Source organism: Anoplopoma fimbria, chromosome 1 (assembly GCF_027596085.1).
Source record: "Anoplopoma fimbria isolate UVic2021 breed Golden Eagle Sablefish chromosome 1, Afim_UVic_2022, whole genome shotgun sequence".
Taxonomy (NCBI): Eukaryota; Metazoa; Chordata; class Actinopteri; order Perciformes; family Anoplopomatidae; genus Anoplopoma; species Anoplopoma fimbria.
The window spans coordinates 10,517,556-10,537,864 of record NC_072449.1 but is presented as its reverse complement, the minus strand read 5'-3'; the positions used below and the strand labels follow the sequence as shown (position 1 = coordinate 10,537,864).

The window sequence follows — 20,309 nt, the reverse complement described above, 5'->3', positions numbered from 1 at the left end:
AAACACACACACACACACACACACACGTCAAGGTCCCAGACATCCCAGCTTGACAGAGAGGCAGACAGGCGGGCTTGTGCGCAGCTAGCAGGACTAGGTGACTGGCCAGCAGGATGTCTCATGTTCACTTTGTTTTTTTATTTACTGAAACATATTCAGTAGCTCTTTAAAAAAAGGTTGCAACACTCCTCTTTACCTGCTAGGAGAAGTCTTCATTGTGTGAAATATTTCCACCTTGCCTAACAAAAATGTTCAAACCTGTCATTCTGTGGAAATTTAGCCAGGAGGAGGGCGGTTAGGCTGCCCCCGTCGGTGTTCATTGGCCATGGTTGAAGAGCTGACGGGCATTCACTCCGTCCTCAGCTTGAATCAGATGACCTAAGATGATTATAGCAAATCCAGCTGATCGCCGCCATGCCAGCTGGGCCGGTGATGAAGCCTGGCACTGAGGCTTGGTACGGAGGCCCGAGCACATGGGTGTCGGGATGTGGGGTTGGGAGGGTGGGGGGTGAAGGGATTGCCGCCCACCAGACCGTTCTGTCAACATGGTGGGGAGGGGAGGATCCCGATCCAGTTATGCAGAGGAATTTCGATGCCCTCTGGCTTGGATTCACTCCACGCCTTGCCAGTGATGCAGCTCAGGAACGGGGCAGAGAGTGAAAGAGATACAGACAGACAGACACCAGCTTGTCCTAAAACCTTACAGGAATGTGCCCCCGCGTCAGCAAAGCAGCCCTGGGTTTTATTTATCCTATTATACAACAAGTGATGTAAAATGATCTGATCGTCCCCGTGTATGTCGCTGGGTCCACCTTGTTACTTGGCCGGATAGAATTACACAACATAAGCGTGTCTCAGGTGAACAACTTTTGGCTGGGATTCCCAAAGGTTTTGCGAGCACTGTGAGCATTTTTCTGCTGTCGGAGGTTGATGAGTTAATTGGACGAGGTTGTGCAGGCTTGGGGGAGGCGGGGGACAGCTAGTGATCAGTCAAATACAAACACAAGTCCCGCTGTCGTGCAAATAACAGTGTGATTTGAAGAAACTGACAAACATATGGTCTACGTATGACTGGTCTGATGGGCCAAGAGAAAATTGCAAATGGTAAAGAAATATATACTAAAAAGTTATTTATACCTTTACTGAAGTTACGAGGTATATACATAACCAGAGAGGTTTGTACTGTAGATGCATATATATATATATATAAAAGGTTTCACTCTTGGGCTCTCTTTCAGTCTGGGATGGCTGTTGTTTAACTGCTGTTACACTGATCTTCACTAACTGGCCCTCACAAAACATCACAAACCTACCGGGCAACATTATGAAGCAATGCACTATATAGACCCACCCGCTTATTATTTTGTTCCTTAATGCATCAACACATTATCTTCTTAGGTTTTTGTCCCAGTTTTGGATCATTTTTCTTCCACCTCAGTTATCCTAAATGTTCCTCATTCATCCTTTGAGGTATGACACCTGGGAAACATTTTAGGTAACATTAACTGGAAGCATTGCTCAGGTACGTTTATGCTACCTTTCCTTCTTAATGTGCTGGATGTGTTTTTATTCTCTGATGGAAATGTGCTATTTTCATATGAGAGAATCCATCCCGTGGAAATGCAACGTTAATGCATGCATGAAGTAAAACAAGTGTTCGGACCAGTTTTGTGCTCGGTCCTCGTCACATTTTTGTGAAAAGAACATTTTGTGTGTACCAGAGTTGCAATGAAACCTTGTGCTGTAATACAACAAATAATCAGATTTGCCTCAGTCCATTTGAGCTGTGAGATCTTTCTACTTTCGGATTAACCGTGATTCTGGTTTAGAGTTAAGTACATCTAGTTGCCCCGTTTGTCACCCATAGTTGCCCCGTAGTTGCGAACACTGCTCTAAAAGTTGCCCTGTATATGTTGAGTGCTGTGCAAGACTCTCCAGTTACAACCAAACCTAAACAGATGACTCTCTTCAGTTACACTCAGCAGCTGATTGCTCAGTCGGAGGCTGCGACATTAAACCCAGCACAACCAAAGAACCCACCCATCAACAATAAAATGACCAAACGAAAAAAAATTATCTAATTTTGCTTGGGCAAAGTGTTGCAAAAATAAGAGGGTGTGTATAGCTGAAAGCCAAGGTTGTGGGTAGCCTTTCTCTGTGATATATATAATGTATTATGATTTTGTAAAACAAAAGATCTTAATATATGAATATATTCTATTTACTGTATTCACCATGAGGATTACCATTCTTGTCAACCTCTGTGCTACAGACTGTAAATAGTGTTAATGTATTGTGTTTTATCTATGATCCATACGATGAACGAATGAATATGATTTAGGTCATGTCATGCTTTCTTTCTGGTACCCCACATTGGCTGTACGATACTACTTTTTTACCGAAAATGTTGCAATTTTAATGTCTTTTGTAAAGGAGGATGCTGATGTTGACTATATATCATTGGATCTTCATCTAATAAAATGCACCTTGATATCTGTATGGAATACAGTGTGTTTGTCCTCATGCAACCTTTAATCTCTAAGTGTCACACATTTCAAAGGGGAACTTTAATTATGCACCTTAATTAAATTGGCAATTCATGATAAGTGGCCCTTCGCGAAAATGTGCAGAATTTAAGATTAAGTGGCATGGTAAACTTGATTGTTTGGGCGTTAGAGCATCTACATTAAGTTTCTAAGAAACAGTAAATAAATTAGCTGTTGCTAAGGATATTTCCCCAGCTAGTCTTAAATAGCAAGAGTAGTACAATCATTGCTGTTATGTTCTTACCCATTTTCGAATTCTTGTGAATTTTTCATGCTATCCCCCACTAGACTGTAGTAACAGTGTTTTGGCTTTTGAGGGACAGTGGCCTGATATCTAAAGTTAGCTAATAATAGCTACCATAAGCTATATAAGCTAACATAAGTAAGGCTGCAGCATCAAAGCCCAGTGTACTATACTGAGAAAGAGTTTGTTTTGTTGCTTATAAATTCAGCTTTTCATCTGTTAGAGCAACAATGTGTTTTTCTCTTGTTTCAACAGTTATATTGATTTAGAAGCGTGTGTAAGATTGGAGATCCCAAAGGAGAACCTTAAAAGGTTAATGCTTTCTTTTTGCTGACGACAGTACAGCTTCTGCACACTAATCGCATTCTTCCTAAAAGCCACTATAAATAACAGCGATAGTGAGAAAAATGAGGCGTTCACAGTCATTATGAGGTGGATGTTTGTGTGAATTGACCAGGCAGCCCCAGATAGCGTGGGCACAAAGCCTGCTGCGACTGAACTGTGATATCCGAATGTGACATTTTATTGTCCCCATGGTTACAAGTGCATCATCTGTTATGAATAGGGGGAAAAAATCAACATCAGCAGCAGCCGCTTTGTTTCGCCTCCGTAAGGATGATACTCATGGTGTTTTCTGTGTATTTGAAGCTGTGTGTGTGTGTGTGTGTGTGTGTGTGTGTGTGTGTGTGTGTGTGTGTGTGTGCAGAGGAGGGTTATGGGTATAAGAGTCAGACTTTTTAGTCATACATTAATCAAGCTTCTCGTCATGCTTACTTTCCTCCTACTCCTCCTCCTCTTCCCCCTCCCTCCCTGTTCTCCCTTTACCTAATTTCCCCTCACCTCCACTCTACTACCATACTTTCCATTCATCTTCCAATATCATCCTTTAGCCCCTCCCCTCCTCCTCCCCCTGTCCTCCCCCGTCTCCCTCCTGGGTTGATTTCCCTCTCTCTGTCCGACTTGGCTAACCCACTCCAAATCTCACTGCAGCAGATGGTGCTGTGTTTGCATTGGGTGAGGTCTCCTAGCAACCACGTCACTCTCTCTCTTTTTCCTAAAGCAGAGTTGTGGAGGAGTTGGTTTCATGTACTGTCTGGGTCTGCCATGTCCACCCCCCTCCTTTGTCTCTTTGATTGACCTGACTGCCTCTCGGTGGTGATGTCTATGTTTACGTCTGTCTCTCTCTCGGATGCATAAAGTAGGGCAGGGGCTGGCTGTCTGGATTACTATACATGTATAATGATTAAATTTGATGTGCAAAACGGGCAAAGCAGGACACACAACAACCAACGTGATTTGTACCCCGATGCGACCTAGATTTTTACAGATGTTCACATATGTTGCAGGGAAAGATCACATCTGGGCCACCCGGGATTTAAAGCTCACATTCTTGGTATTTTTTAGCTGCTAAATGTAGGTTTAGGTTTTTTACTTTATCTTTCCAGGATCTGACACTTTAAGTGATAATTACAATCCTGGTAGACATGCTGATGAAAACGCACCATCATGTCTGCATGTAGATACATGCGACGCTGTAGATTCAGTCAGCCAGGCTACAACATACAGTCACACACACACGAGGGCAAATAAGGACACACTTGAATCCTTACATGGCATTGGTTCTTGTGCTCTCATGCTACCTCTGGCCTGCAGAGAGAGAGAGAGAGAGAGAGAGAGAGACACACACACACACACACACACACACACACACACACACACACACACACACACACACACACACACACACACACACACACACACACACACACACACACACACACACACACACACACACACACACACACACACACACACACACACACACACACACACACACACACACACACACTTCTTAGAGCATTCATAGGAGGACCCTAAATATAGCTCTAAACTTTGCTTCATCGGTTTATCTATTTTTAATTAAGGGGATGAAGTAGGATCCACAGAAGACAGATGCAAATAATATGTGGAAAAAGTTAACTCAATCTTAATGTGAGATTAATTAAGCAAATATATTATACTACAATAGCACTTGTACTAACACTACTTAATAAATCAACTTTTAACTTACTACAAAAAGACAAGTGTCTTTAATCTTTAACCCTGCCACCCACCCCCTTCATTTTTTTAAACCATAATTTTAAAATCAATCACTAATAAACACATTATATTTAATTTAGCTTCTTTTGGCCATGACTTCCTGGGATCTCCACTGTTTGCCTAACAACGGGCAAATGAACACTTTGTTTTTTGTGCAGATTAAATCAATTCAAATATAACATGTTTATTTGTGAGCTTTAGGGCTGCTGGCTCCAGCGTCATATTTACTGCACAGGTTTAAAAGCGTAACTCCTAACACCTAACTCTTGACATGAAAATGGAAAAAATAATAAACTGGCTCTGCTTCTATTTTCATAAGGTCCTCACTAATGCAGAAGTTCAGGAGCACACTCACACAGAAGTCTCTTCAAAGTCTAATGGCTCACAGAGTGATCATCCATCATGCCCAGACAAACAAGCACAGAGTCACACAGACACACACAGTATTGCTGAGGGGAAGAAAACACAATACAAATGGCAGCCACATGCCATGTAATGATGCAGCTGTCCCTGATTAATTGCTTTAATTTACTTTTCAAGCTGCAACACTGAGACAACACTAATGCATGATCATTCTCTTGAAGTCTGTTGACTTGTAGCACAAAGAACAACATCCCGCTGCTTAATGAGAGCACTGAGTATCTTTTCTGTGTGTTTTTTCATGAAATAAAACAGTGCTATCTCACTTCTAAAAGCTTGTGTTGTTGGTTACCCAAAGTGGCACCAGTTATCGATGATCATTATGAAGCCAAGAAGCATCCCCCGGGGATATTCTGCACCAGCATTTAAAAGCTGCCTTTTTGTCTCTTTTTTCTTTTTGAGGGGAATCATTGGCCCCTGAGGGAAGCAAAGTGCTGCCTGTTTGTTTGTTGACTCGGGTAGAAGTACCCACTGGCCTCGGCAGACAGGAGAAGGCTTTTTTCCTCATCCCGTGATCTCATATTTATATCAGGCACTTAAAAAAAACGGGCCGAGGCCGGCCTCGCTAGAGAGCAATGTGCAAGACCAGCACAAAACAATGCATTCAAAAAGCCCTCAGTGAGGGCGGCCTGAGTGATGACACTTTGCTGTTCGGATAAACCGTCTCATAAACAGTAAGAGCATTCAGAGGCTTTCACAATACAAGGGTTGTTCTTTTCAGTTGAATTCCTCTGCAGCTTGGCTCATTACATGCCTATGATCCACCAGGTGAGTTATGGGAGGTCACTAAATGATCTAAAAAGTGTTATTTTCAACAAGTGCAGTCTCTAATAAGAGATTCCCCAACGACCTCTTAGGACAGAAGCTGCAGGATATTGTGAGTCCCAGAGCTTTTCAAGCTATGGTAAACTGTAGAAAAGAAAGCTTGTGCACACCTGGGGAACAAATTAACTATACAATAATTAATTTTCTCTTCTTTTTTTCCTGTAGGAATTACCCTAGCAAACTGTCCTCTAACTTAGCCCCCCATGAAGAGTGAGGCAATTAAAGTGTTTATCTTTTCTCTCAGAAACACATCAGTCACCTGAGTCTCATGGGGCTGCACATCTACCTTATCTCCATGACAACATCATCACATGTTTCCCGGGAAACAGATGCTTAGGAAACGCTTCAATCATTCTAATCAAAACGTCCCCACATCAATCCGGTCTAATTCAGCAGTAATTCTGCATTGGTGAAATGTTTCTGTGTACACATCAGCTGTTTTCTTTGGGATCAAAGTCCTACCTTGTTAGAAGTAACGATCAAGAAGATTAATAAAACTAAAGTGCACAGTGAAACAATGTGGGCCTGAATCCTGCTCAGAAACGTAATCACATTGTGTCTCTGTAAATGTAACCCAACCACATTGTGTAGCTTCTACCAAGTATTAATAACGTTTTAAAGACAAGAGGTTCATACCTTAACATACCTTAGTTTGATGAAACTGTAATGAAATACAATTGTTGGAAATGAGATTCTGCATGTTGAAGCCAAACATTTTCTTGGAGAACTGAACATATGATGTAGGCCTACTCTGCTGTAATTCTGTTGTGATAGAGATCAAGTGACGTTAATGTTTTCACTATACTTTGAAAACAATCTCCTTATAAAGTCGTTTCTGTTTGCAATTTGAGTTTTCAAAGTCTTTATCTTTTCATGTTTAAGGTTATTTGTAAAGTAAAGTTTAATTTGTCTTCATACATGTTTAATGGAAACAGATTTAAATCATCTGAATGCAATTCGATATGATTTCACTTTCATTTTCACTAGACAGAATATGATTTATAGGAGCTGATCATGAACAGAAAGGACTTAATAGGATGGAGATTTATTTGGCTATTAATCATATTTTGGTCTGCAGAGATCAATAAAATAAAATCGGGGGTACATGTTGGCCTTCAAATGAAGAGCTAATTATTTTATAATGTGTTTTATTAAAAAAAATATGAACCTTCAAAGACAAAAATTAAATTAAAAAAGTAGAGTAAAAACTAATTTTGGGAAACATTTTGCAGGTTGTTTCCTGTAAGCCTGATTTAAGATTGTCATATCATGTCAAACATTGATTCAACAACAAATAAAAATGTTTTTGATCACACAATGTTTCACAATTTACAACAGCCCTCGATATGATGTATATTTTCTTTCAGCAGCAAAGGACAAAAAGTTCAAAATGAACCTTCTGTGCAGCCTACTGTACTTTAGGTCTATTTCTGTCCAGAAGAGTGGATCTGAGCAATCGGCCTGTACCTGTAACTGAACCTGCTGATTTAAAGCAGATCTATCTAAGGATGTACCCCTGCTGGACTTGTGCTGGAGAGCAGAGGGGAGACAGACGCAGACTCTGCTGCAGCTGCCAGGAGACCTGCTGTAAAGCAGCCTAGCTCAGGACTGCAGAGACTATAAATATCTCAGCTCAGTCGTTCACAGGCACCACCCACCACATTACCCATGTGGCAAAACAGCAGCACAGAGCAAAACAACACCACTGCATACTGTACTACATCTAAATGAGAGCAGAGGCAGCCTGCTCACTGCTCACTGCGGACATGAAGTGATAAAGAGACTGAACATCAGGGGAATTCCTTCAGCCTGGAGAATAAGAACAATATTTGTACTCTTAGTCTGGTGTCATTTGAGTAAAACAACAACATTCACTAATTGTTATTTACATGTCTGGTAAATCACTATCTATCAACAGATTAGGGAACATAAAAAAGGTGATTGAGCCTATGGCCCTCATTTGCAGTATTACAAATCGCAATCACTGCTTCTCCCCGTAGGTGCCGCCAAAGAGACTAAGATCTTTAAGAAACTAAAAAGGGGACATAAAGGGGGACTTATAATGAAAAAAAATATTTTTCAGTGCTTCACTAGTCATTGCCCACTTTTCTCAGCAAAATGTCACTCTGACTTCAAAAATAATTGCTCATGAAGTTAGTTTTTTATAAAATGTGGGAAGATATTATATCAGGTGATAATATATATGAATACACTGATAATTATTATAATTATAATTATTTAAATTACAAAAAAATGGATAGATATGAATACAAGATTTTATTCCTCCACCAACCGGTTAATAACATAAAAACTTGATTTCTTGCACTCTTCAATGATTTTTTTTATTTGTTTGTGTGTGCTGGCAGGCTGCAGCATCTCTGTTTAAACTCTCACAACTGCAGCTAAAGCATTTTAGCCAGTAAGCTAATGCTAACAAAGTAAGGAAAATAGGGATGATAAACTATTAAATTATATTGTGCAGTGAAATCCATAGCTGTAATAAATTTAAATTCATTATCAATGTCAATTACTCATTGGTAGTAAAGTAAATATATATATATATTTACATCAAATTCAAGGTTAAAGGAAAAGCACAAGGCTTTATATTACTTTTTTTTTTGTATAAAGCATCTCTATTCTCTGCTCAGATAGCCATTACTCCGCTATATCTTTTGCAAATACTTGTTTGCAACTATATTAATGCTCTGAATATCATTTATAAAACCTTTAATCATTCACATTAGTTCATTCATCAGTTTTTGTACATATGATGAAATTGGACATCTATCTTAACAGACCCAACCTTCTTCTACTTTTCTACCCAACCAGGAAGTTAATAGCATAAATTGCACAAACCTGCCAACTGCCTGAGAGCCTCTAGATAAAGGAAGTAACATTTTATTATTCCTCATAAACTACCTGAATCTCTGCAGTGACAGTTCATCCTTGTTGTTCAAACACTGTTAATGGAACAATGGAGTTTCTGTACTACTGCTGTTTTGCAAGTGTTTTGGCCCTCGCTGCTGCTTAACGAGGCACACCTGGTCTGCCTGTACCTGACAGCAGGTGTGGCTCGTTAACTGCCATGGAGTCCTGCAGGGCAGTCGGAAATTATTTATGGATTAAAGGGTGTGCCAACAACAAATACAATGTTCTAAATATATCTTCCTGAGTTTTATGTTTAGTTAATAAAAAAACAAGTCTCGCACAGCAGTGACGAGCAAATAAGACTCTTTGAAGATGTGGTTGATGAAGCAGCGCGGATTAGGTTCTTTTTTTGTAATCTCAGCACAGTGGTTTCAGATTAGGTTTATTTATTTACTCCTTGCCTCTAGATGTTGTAAACATCTGCTGGTGGAAGAGCAGGCAGGTTGGAGTTGAAGCAGCAACATGAAGTTAATTTTCCCCCCTTTTTCGAATTTGACAATATGTTATTTGAGATTTGCAGCAATGCGAGCACTTTGAACTGCATGAATCAATGCTTTTACTGGAAAAGAATCTTACCCATCCAAAAAAATCCATTAGGTGCATTAGGATTTTAGCTCTGCTCTGATGTCAGGTTAAAAGAGTTATTGAGCCACTTCTCTTGCTCATGCTCATACACACACACACACACACACACACACACACACACACACACAAACAAGCATCGTATTGTATCTACACTAAAAAGATTTGCATTAATCACAAAAACATACCTATTATCTTGTGCAAACAAAGCTGAAATGCAACATCTATTTATGTTCTTGGAATTCCTAGTATGAGGATTAATGAAAAAAAAACCAGTGGCTGAAACAATTTATCAATCAGTGATTATGTAATATTCAGCTTTTCCAAGAATAATACTGTGTAGAGTAAAAACAGAAAACATCAAGTGAAAGGGTAGAGACATAACAATTACATTTCATGATGGCAGTCGGTAGCTGCTTCGTTTGACATCATAAGAACCACAGTCATATCTATGTCTGTATTATTGAGTTGAAATATTTATTTTAAAAACTGAAAAAATAAAAACAAACCCACCAACATAGTTTTAGTATATCATACAAAGACATATTTCAATGTTGCTATGTGAGTATTTGTTTCTCTTTGACTACAGTGTGAGGCAGTTTGAAAGGCTGGCTGAGCTGGTAGGACTACAGACACAAACCCGAGAGAAAGAGAGAGGAGACAAAGAGTGTGAGTGAGAGAGAGAGAGAGAGAGAGAGAGAGAGAGAGAGAGAGAGAGAGACAGAGGTTAATTAAGAATATTTGGGCAGAAATACAACCAAACAACCCTCAAGGTGCATTCAATCCATCTTTCGAGACACTTGAAATACCATAAAGATTGTGTCTTATTTTGTTTTACATTCCAATTTCTAATGAAATCAGCTACCCAGGTGTGGAAGAAGTGACAGAACATTATTAAATACAGAGAGACCTGGACCCAACAGTAATGCAATTAATACTTGCTGTTTGTTTAACCTGCTTGGGACAGCAGATGGGTGGTGTCAAATGCAAAAAGGATTCCAAAGTCTGATTAATAAAACACTTTTCTCTATCATTTGATGCACCCATCTGCTTCTGCAAGTGGTTTAAAACTAGTTTATAAGAATTATTGGCAAATACTATTTGACCAGCGTCTGTTAAATAAACCAGTGTCGCAACTTTTTTAGATACACAGCTGAAGCAGAGCGTCAAAACAAAGTATGTTAAGACACACAGAGAGAGACAAACTCCAGGAGAATCATCATGGTTGTCATCATACAGGAAGAAGAAATCAAACGGATGCCTACTCATCTCATGGTTTGCACAAAGGCGTGATCAGTCTGCTCACAAAGTCCACTGGCAACAAGTTCAGAAAGTCAGTCCATTAGTCTCAGTAGGAAAATTATGTTAAATAACAATCTCTCTCCTGTGGCGTTCAAGTGCACCATTCCTAATTCAATTAAACTGAATCCTTACTTGGAGAGATGCAAAACAAAAAATTATTGTATTGAATGCTTTTAGATAAAACGCAAGCAAAAGATTATTTCCAACAAAAGAAGGCTTGTAGTTTATATACACAGCTACTTGGTCTTTAGGAAGCTATTCGAAAACACACTGCAGTCACTGTGTGCCGCACACTTCAGAGTCCATTGTGGTCCTGGCGATGCAGACTGTTAGTTAGTGAAGGATTTATAAAAGTGGAGTCCTGCAGGGTACTTGAAGAGGCAGGATTACTTGTTAAACCAGATACAACATATCATGAATAAAGGTTTGTGCAGCTTTTAATGTCCGGACAATGCAGTCAGAATTTCAAACTTTTTAAGGATTTCCTTTTGTTGCTCCTGCAGATTCTCTCTGGCTGAGAAGGCAGTCCTTTTCTTATGAAAAACCGCAGTCTTGCTGGCAGAGTCATAACGTATCCAGGAAGTAACCGAGCGGACCACTTGGATAGCCGTCTATCAGAAGACGACACCGTTAGCAGTTCGTTATGTGACAGGATCCCAGCTGCACCTCCACATCTGCTGCTTCTGTGACAGAGTTGTTGAAGTGACTGATGTTTGTATGCACCAATAAGGGTCTTGAACTATATTTAACCGTTTCTTTTTCTGCCAGATTTGACCTGCTGTTGCTTTTTATTTTTTGTATATAAAAAAGGAAGTTTTCCTCCCTCTACCTCGTTTCCTACCTTTAACCAATATAAAAGGGGAAATCCCATGTCTTTAGAGTTCGAGCAACAACTTCTCTCTCATCAGTCCTTCCCATGATGCACCGCTACCTCTGAGGATGTAGCATGAGGTAGTTGGCGGTCTCAAAGCTCGCAGGGAGAAGACTGGTGAGAGAGAAAAAAACGGTGCAACGTTTTCTGAAAGTATTTCCTGATTTTGTAGCAGATAAAAGAGTTTAAATGCAAGCGTCTGTTAAAAGAAAAAAGAGAACAAAAGAAGGGTCGGCTCCAGTAAACAGTCACGGTCGTTAATGGTAGAGAGGCGAAAGGCAGAAAGTCCAGTGAACCAGGCAGTGAGGCGGTGTGGACTCGATAAGGTGATAACTCACAGTGAGGAAAGAATAGGAAGAAACTAGGGAGGAAGATTAAGACAGATAGACGGCCTGACAAGCTCACAACTCTTTGAACTCTTTTAGCAGGAGAGCAGGCATGCCATCTATGTCACACAGAGACATGGTTTTGGGGGAATGGGTAAGGGCAAGAACAGTCACTCTTATTACTGCTGAGAGTTTGGCCCTTGTGCAGTGCATCCTGGGATGTCTTGAGTAGAATCTTGTGCTCTTTGCGTCTCCATTGTGACTCCTTGACGGAGTGCCGTTATTAAAAACCCCGGGCGAGAAAAAAGACAATAAATACTCCGCAGAACGGATCCACTTCACTTTGACAGCTTTACACCAACACAGTCCTGGAGGAGAGGCACTGCATGGAGGGGGAGACACCAGGAAGTCGGTTTACCCCCCCCACCCACACCTTCCATTCCTCACACTTATTGGTTCCTCCCTTCAACGTCCCCCGTTTCTGAGCCCTCGGACACGGGTGGAGAAGCAGGTTTAGAAAAGAAGCACCTTTAAATTTGGCTTCCATAACAAACAAACAAAAAAAAAGAGAGATAAAAACATGGAAGAAAGAGGGTGAAAAGTGTATAAATAGTAAAGAGAGGCAGACAGCAGCCGGTCTTCTGGCGGAGGAGGGGGACGACAGCGGTGGCAGGTCTCAACCTGTGGCAGTTGAGAAAGAGACAAATTAATTTCACTTGTTTTTACTACAATAATTTGGGGTATATTTACACTACAGTGGTCGTCCTCTGCCTTACCCTCTTCTTGCTCGCCCCAGCCCTCCGCTACTCCGGCCAGCTCGTAATGTTTCTTCCTCAGCTCACCGAGACGCTCGCGCTCCTTCTGCAGGCGAGTCTCCAGCTCCAGAACCAGGACCTGAGGAAACACAGACACAAGCGGACGACAAACACAAACCCGTCATTTCCTTGCAAACCGTGAAATACCTCCTTATCACTTACAGAAAATAGTTGCATGGAGACAGATTGGGAGGGAACAAATAATATCATGTTTTTGTTTTGGGTCTCATGCTAAATACTTGATGAACTCATTATTTTAACTTGATTTTCATATACAATTAATAGCTTTGCTTTTAAACGCAAAAATGTCATTCAGGCTAAATTAAGTTAGACAAAACAGTGGTAAAACAATATTTGATTATTATATTACTTTCTATCTGTGCTTTCCAAAGCCCAGATAAACAATCATTATTCACGATGGTTTCTAGTTAAGAAAAACACACTTCAAATAGAGGGACTCGGTCCAACAATGGGACATGTGTGTGAGCAGGTCCAGACCTTTCTGTGTTTGCATTTCAGTGTCGGGGGAAGCAGAGCCACAACACAGAGTGAAGTGTTCATATGGGCTCTCAATGGATGAAGAACAATACAGCTTTAGTCTAATGTGGAAACTTTACACATAAACTTGCATATCATCAGTCGTGGTAGATAATGTAACGCATATTTTTAAGACTCTCAACTCAGCTTTGTGGCTTATTAAAGTTGATATATTTAATGTATTCTGCTGCTTACCTGTGCGTCCATCTCTTGTCGTTTGATCTGGGTGAGAGTCATGCTGGAGAAGTCCATTGTATCTGGACACAAAGAACAAATTATGTTCAAACACCCCAGATTTTTTCTTTACAACTTGTAGCTTTGAACTCCCTAAAACAAGTCTCACCTTTCTCTTCAATCTGAGACTTCCCGGACTTGGTGGAGGCGACAACAGCTGCAGTGGCCTGTGTGACGCCCCGGGACGCCTTCTGCAGGCGTTGCAGGTTGGCGCTGTCCTTGTCTGCTTTTACCTGCAGAGGGAGAACATCAACAATTCAAGAGACGTGACATCTACAACATGGGGACTCATAGCTGTGTTCCTTTACTAGCTACCATTTAGACACACACAGAACAAAAAACTTTGCTCACCTTAGAGGCCGCCACTAGCTGTGCAGTGCTGGCAGCTATTTCATGTGAACACACCATCAACTCCTCAAACTTCCCTTTTCCCTGCACCACTAGATCAGCAGCATCTCTGGAACGACACCATGTGGAGATTAAGAACCACTTTGGTCACAGTAAGAACTGTCTGATTTATGAATGACCTTCCAGGCTCAAGACCTGATTTACTGTTTTGTTTGTTCTCAGTTATTTCCTCGTAAAGGTCACCTCTTTCATTCCTCAGGATATTTAAGGCTCGCAGCACTTTTATACTCTGCGGTAAGAAGGAGACACTCTGGAGGGAGGACTGATACTTACACCATGACCGTGGCTCCCCATCCCACTGCTTTGGAGGCAGAGATCAGGCCCTCAGTCCAGCGGGAGTTCTTGGCATAAAATTCCTTCATGGAGGCTGCTCCCTGGTGGACAAAAGATGAAACAATAAAATATATGTTTCATGAGATACACATTAAACTCTCAGGTATGGACGCAGGGGCTGCAACTTATGACTATTTTTAATGATCCATTAATCTAGCAAGTCATTTTGGATTGATCAATTAATAATTATCTTAAAACATAGTGAGAAAAGCCGTTCAAAATTCTCCAGTCAAAGGCAACGTATTCAAATTGTCTGACCAACATTTGTGAATGAAAATATATTCAGTTTACTCCAATGCAATATAATGCAATCAAATAAATGCAGCCAGCTTTTGTTGAAGGTATGAAGGTATTTTTCATGGTCATTGAAAAAGTTTTTTTAATTAGAAAAAAGTAAACAGTACACATTTACATAGACTATACTATACTGCACCATACTATTCCATATTACATTTTATGTTCTGCTATACTGCTGCAATATAGTATATATTATATTATTAGCATTACTACGATTACGTTACAACTTAAACTGTATCTTAAACCTCATACTATACTACACTGTACTATATAATACTATATCATGTTAATATGGTATACTGTACTATACTTACCAGATCATATGCTATTGTGTATTTCTATTTATATTAGACACTGTATCATTACATGGCTCAAGTACCATTACTTAATCTGAGTACATACGTAGTACGTATAGTAGAGCATAGAGTAGTAACTTTATCTTGTAACTTGTCACTTTAACTTGTCACTAATTGCAAGTTTGCTCTTGTTCATTCTTGTATAGTTTTGTATAGCTTCTACTGTTATACTACTTGTATATTCCTCTTATTCTATCTAGTATTTACTTATTACTCCATTTATTTGTAATTCAATAAAAATGTAATATTGTGTGTTGAAAAATAAAAATACATTTACAAACAAGTAAAAAGTTTGTGAATATGAAATACTGCAAGACTATAAAGCAAAATATTCCAAAATTAGTCAATCCGATGTTTGGATAAGAGAAATCATGCTGAATATCAGATGGTGATAAATCTGTTAATAATATGACCTACATCTCATTCTCACTGTTGAAACACAGAAGAAGCAGAAACTCACCCTGCCACTCTCCACGATGTCCCTTTGCAGGTTTTTGGAAGACAAAACAAGCTGCTTGATGGCCTGCATCAGCTCTGTACAGGAGGCCAGAATCCTGCAGGGGGCGACAGAGCAGAGGGAAGAAAAATTCAGACACTTTTGGAAGATTTTGCTCACTATAGAAAGAATCCAGCTTCCTCACTATTTGGTTATACCAGTTAAGTTTCCCCATCGTCTAATTATTGCAAGATCAATGCACCACTGACCTAAATCCTTAATGTAGTGTTTGAAGCTGCAGTAGTTGTTTGTTTATTTTCATAATTATCTCTCAAGGCAGCACTGGTGCAGGATTTACTTGGAACTTTTTTTTTCTTTTTCACAGAACAAAATTGCGCAGAAAACAAAAGTTGAATTGGCTTCATTAGCACACAAAGAGAATAATTACACAAACTGGATAAATAAAGAGGAAATTATACAAACGGTTAGTGAAGATTTATGTATACAAAATCCCTCTGAAGTTTGTAGCTTCAAGCTTCTGCACAAAAATGTAATCAAGAGATTTCTGGACTTCCTGGAGCTGTTAGTTGAACCCTATAAATAAACCAATTTGGTGTTGGACATAACAATTTTTTAAGAGCTTCTCCAGTGAAAAAGGAATGATATTACCAGTATTAAACCTACAGAATACACACTGAAGAAACTCAGTTTAGGTTTGCAGCGATGAAAAACAGCAGACAAGCATTACATGCCACACTGGCTGCAGACTTCACAGTTTACATTGGCTTTGTGGCATAACTGATGAAATTCTTCACACGTCAGCCTTCAGTGTGTGTTTACATAAAGATCATGTAGGTGTTGTGCTGCCTTATTTAAAAGCATCTCTATTTCCTTTTCCAGTTCATTGCCGTTGTTTTAACCAATAGCATCTTGTGGTCAGCTCTTTCACAAACACAACAGGAGGCGGGGCTTACTGTATCTATCTCTGACAGAGGAATCGTTCCTCAAACTTCATATTCTTTTTAGGCACTTTCATTTATTTTTACCACAGAGGTGGGTGTTGTTCTGGCTACTACTATGTCAAGTTTAGGGTTGATTTATGATCAATACAACATACTGCTACAGTATGGAAAGAGGAGAGAAACTAAGTTAAAGTCATAGAAAGAAGAAACATTTGCTTGTGGGTCAATTGTCAGGAAAATGTCATATTCTTGTAAGCGTAATGAGGTTGATCTTTTCTGAATTTCTATTAGATACAATATTCTTTAAGTATTCAGTTAATTTGAGGTGACAGTTTGCGATTATTGTGACAGTAAAAAGTGATTTTTCAGTCTGAATCGGTGCATTACCTCTCATTGACTTCCATCTTGACTCCTGTATCAACCGCTCGAGAATTGTTGAGCATTTCCTGTTGGGATCCACAGAGGCACAAGGGACACAACACAAAAAGACACTTTGAAGTTAATACTGCTGGAAAGTGAACCAAGGGACAATGTTTTCGCACAGCTTACAAAAAGCCGCCCACTCACACACAAACACAAACAGCAAGTGCATTTAAATACAAAACATCTGCCACCAGATGACCACAGCTAAACACACACACACAGACCTCTATCCTGGCAGACGCAGACTCCACAGCAGCGGAAGTGGCAGCCATTTCCTGCTCCACTAGATCTCCCAGCTCCCCCTGCTGTAGCTCCAAACCCTGAGGACGCAGTTTCTGACCGAAATACAGAACAAGAGAGACAGAAGTCAGTATCAGGCAAAGAAATTTTAATTTATCACGCTCTGGATTCAATTAAACTCATTCCTGTTTTCATCATACAGAAACTCAAGGGAGATTTGTCCAATTTTGTGTAAACATTAATATGAAGGTATGAAGTATGGACCTCTGCAGTGGCCAGGATGGCCTCCAGAGCGGCCCTCAGCTTGCTGTTGTCAGCTGCAGACAGGCTGCTCTGCTGCTTCATCTGGCCCAGCAGAGCCAGAGCTTCAGCCCCGCACGCCTTCACGCTCTCTGACAGGGCTGACAGGGACAGGGACAGAGAGGTAGGACGCATGTCATTAAAATACAGAAACTTACACGGAAAGAAAACCGAAAACTGATAAGTCTGATTTCCTGATTGATATACATTTTTCGTCGACACGCAAAGAGAATAATTGCAAAGAGAGGAAGTTACAAACCCGACTACTAGATGACATGCATACTTATATATGAGACAAAAGCAGAGAATTCTAGAAACCTACAACTGAACTGATTCTCATGTAACCTTGGGGGGGGGGGGTTTAGTGAATATTTATGTGCATGCAACAAAATCCCTATGAAGTTTTGAGCTTCAAGCTTCTGCACAATAATGTAATCAAGAGATTTCTGAACTTCCTGGAGCTGCTCGTTGCACTGTATGCATAAACTAACACAATACACACAGAAAAAACTAATTACAGGTTTGCATGGAGCAAAACACAGCAGAAAAATCATTACATGCTACAACGGCTTTGTCCATTAAAATAGCATGTTATGTCTTCTGTAAACTCTGATGTGTGACAGTGCCACTACTGGCTGCAGCTGCAGTGTTAATTATTCAGTAATAAGACTGCTGGCCAGAACTCCATTACATTTAGGCATGTTTAGACTTGTCTAGGCTGCTAACATCTACAAAGAGAGACATAACATTACATTACTCCTGAATGAAGTCAGCAACTTTGTTTAATCCACGCAGAATTTAGCTGTTCAGATACAAACTGATACAATGTATAACCAGAAGAGTACACACTACTTTGATGTCCCATCAAATTATAGAGAAAATAGTTTTAACTTAAATCGCCCAACCTTACTTTATACTTGTAGCACATGAGGAGGGATGAACTCCCTACAGACATGTCAGAACATGTACACGTCTGGGCCCACAGATAATAATCAGGAGTGAAATGAAGAGTTCAATCTCTATCTGAGTCTCTCACACACACACACACACACACACACACACACACACACACACACACACACACACACACACACACACACACACACACACACACACACACACACACACACACTTACCATCAGCTTGCTCCACGGGCACCATGTGGGAGGTGGCACTACCCTGAACGATGGTGTCACCCACCAGGTGGCCACACTGGGTCACCACTCGTATCAGCTGAGCTACACCTAGACGAACAAATCATTTGAAATCACACATAGACACACATATACAAAACATTGGTCACTTTACATCACTATTTTATCTTGCTACATGTTTTTACTTTTAATGCACTCAGGTTTTAACTAGTATTTATATATGATAATGGTTGGAATGATTTTTTTTTTTAAAAACTTGAACAAAGTGATTAAGATAGTTTATCACAACTGAGCATTTAGGAGGGACTTAGCAAGCTAATAGCATATAAGCTAGAAGCTAGCAAACAGCTGTAGCTAGATATAGTAGGCCGGATACAGTATATTAGCTTAAAATACGTGTGTTCAAACTTATTTTTCAGTAGGGAATTAGCATTGAAATGACAATATTTTTCCCTCTTATCATAACACACAAGCACAGTTATCACCTTGTGTCAACTTTGGCTCTACCCTGCTCTGTTTGTATGAAAGCACACACACCTGTTGTACATCCTCGTCGATTTTTTCACTTATGTTCAGACTCTCTCTATGTACATACCATGCTTTATTGACACTTTCCCTCACTTACTTCTTAATTATTTTACACCTGCTAGAGCACCTACATCATTATCATTTGTATAGAAGTTCAGAAAGTGGTGATATCATATAGTTCCCTGCAAAGCTTGTGGGTGCGCAGGGCCTTTAATAATGAATATTTTAGGGTCTGTGTCTGGTGACTACTGTATTCATGACAATGTTTGGTAGTGAAACAGTGTATAAAAAGTCACGTACTAGCTTATGCCTTCCTTTACGAAGCTAAAGTCTCACCTGTGTCATCAGCCAGGAAGGCCTCTCTGGCAGAATGGAGTCGGTCCATACAGTCCAAAGAGGCCTGACATCTGGATGCTAGGTAGTCTGCAGAGATAAAAAAAAAGAAAAAAAAAAGAGTGAGACATGGGAGCTAAGACGTAAACATGTGAGCATGCACGCAAACATCCATACACACAGTACTAATTAGCATCCAATCACAGCTGCTCTGACCTGCGGAGCTGGTGCAGCTGATATGCGCCGGGTCGTCAATCTGAGCCAGTGAGTCTTGGATGATCTTCTCTGCCTCCTCCACGGCTCCCTGCAGACTGGACCAGCGAGCTGCAACCAGCTGGCTCTCCAACGACTGCTCCCTGCTCTCCTGTGGGCGCAAACACACACAGACACACGGTTTATTATCACACAATCCTTTATTAGAAATGCCAGAGGGTCCAACTGTGAAAATGAATAGGATGTACATTGACATGCTGGGTCCTTCACTTGCAACCAAACCATCTGCTTGATTTATTACAGCTAATTAAGAATATTCATTAGGAAAGATGACGGATAAAAAGATAATTCGTCACCTTCTCATTGAGCTGATTCTGCAGGGCTTCTGCCGTCTTAACCCCGCTCTCCCTCTCAGTCGCCAACGAGCTCTGGACTCGCTCTAGCTCCTCCCCGCGGACAGCCAGCTCCGCCTCCACCTTCGACAAGGACTGCACCAGCTCCGCCTTCTCAGACTCCAGGGCGACCAGCTGGGTGCCGAGCACTTCACTCGACTAGGTGGATGAAAAAAGATGGGAGGGATGAAAAAGAAGATGATT

General features: G+C 40.4%; 1 protein-coding gene across 1 annotated transcript in view; it reads right to left on the bottom strand.

The window, feature by feature from the left end:
- Positions 1 to 9,928: 9,928 nt before the first annotated feature.
- The window catches only part of hip1 (huntingtin interacting protein 1), a 44,591-nt gene continuing 34,210 nt past the window's right edge, over positions 9,929 to 20,309 (bottom strand). The window contains 14 exon segments of the mRNA XM_054596030.1: positions 9,929 to 12,825; positions 12,921 to 13,038; positions 13,692 to 13,753; positions 13,840 to 13,963; positions 14,082 to 14,187; positions 14,412 to 14,512; positions 15,585 to 15,678; positions 16,910 to 16,968; positions 17,170 to 17,280; positions 17,450 to 17,586; positions 18,622 to 18,729; positions 19,504 to 19,590; positions 19,717 to 19,864; positions 20,070 to 20,264. Of these exon segments, the coding sequence (XP_054452005.1) occupies positions 12,821 to 12,825; positions 12,921 to 13,038; positions 13,692 to 13,753; positions 13,840 to 13,963; positions 14,082 to 14,187; positions 14,412 to 14,512; positions 15,585 to 15,678; positions 16,910 to 16,968; positions 17,170 to 17,280; positions 17,450 to 17,586; positions 18,622 to 18,729; positions 19,504 to 19,590; positions 19,717 to 19,864; positions 20,070 to 20,264 (1,455 nt within the window). The 3' untranslated portion in view covers positions 9,929 to 12,820.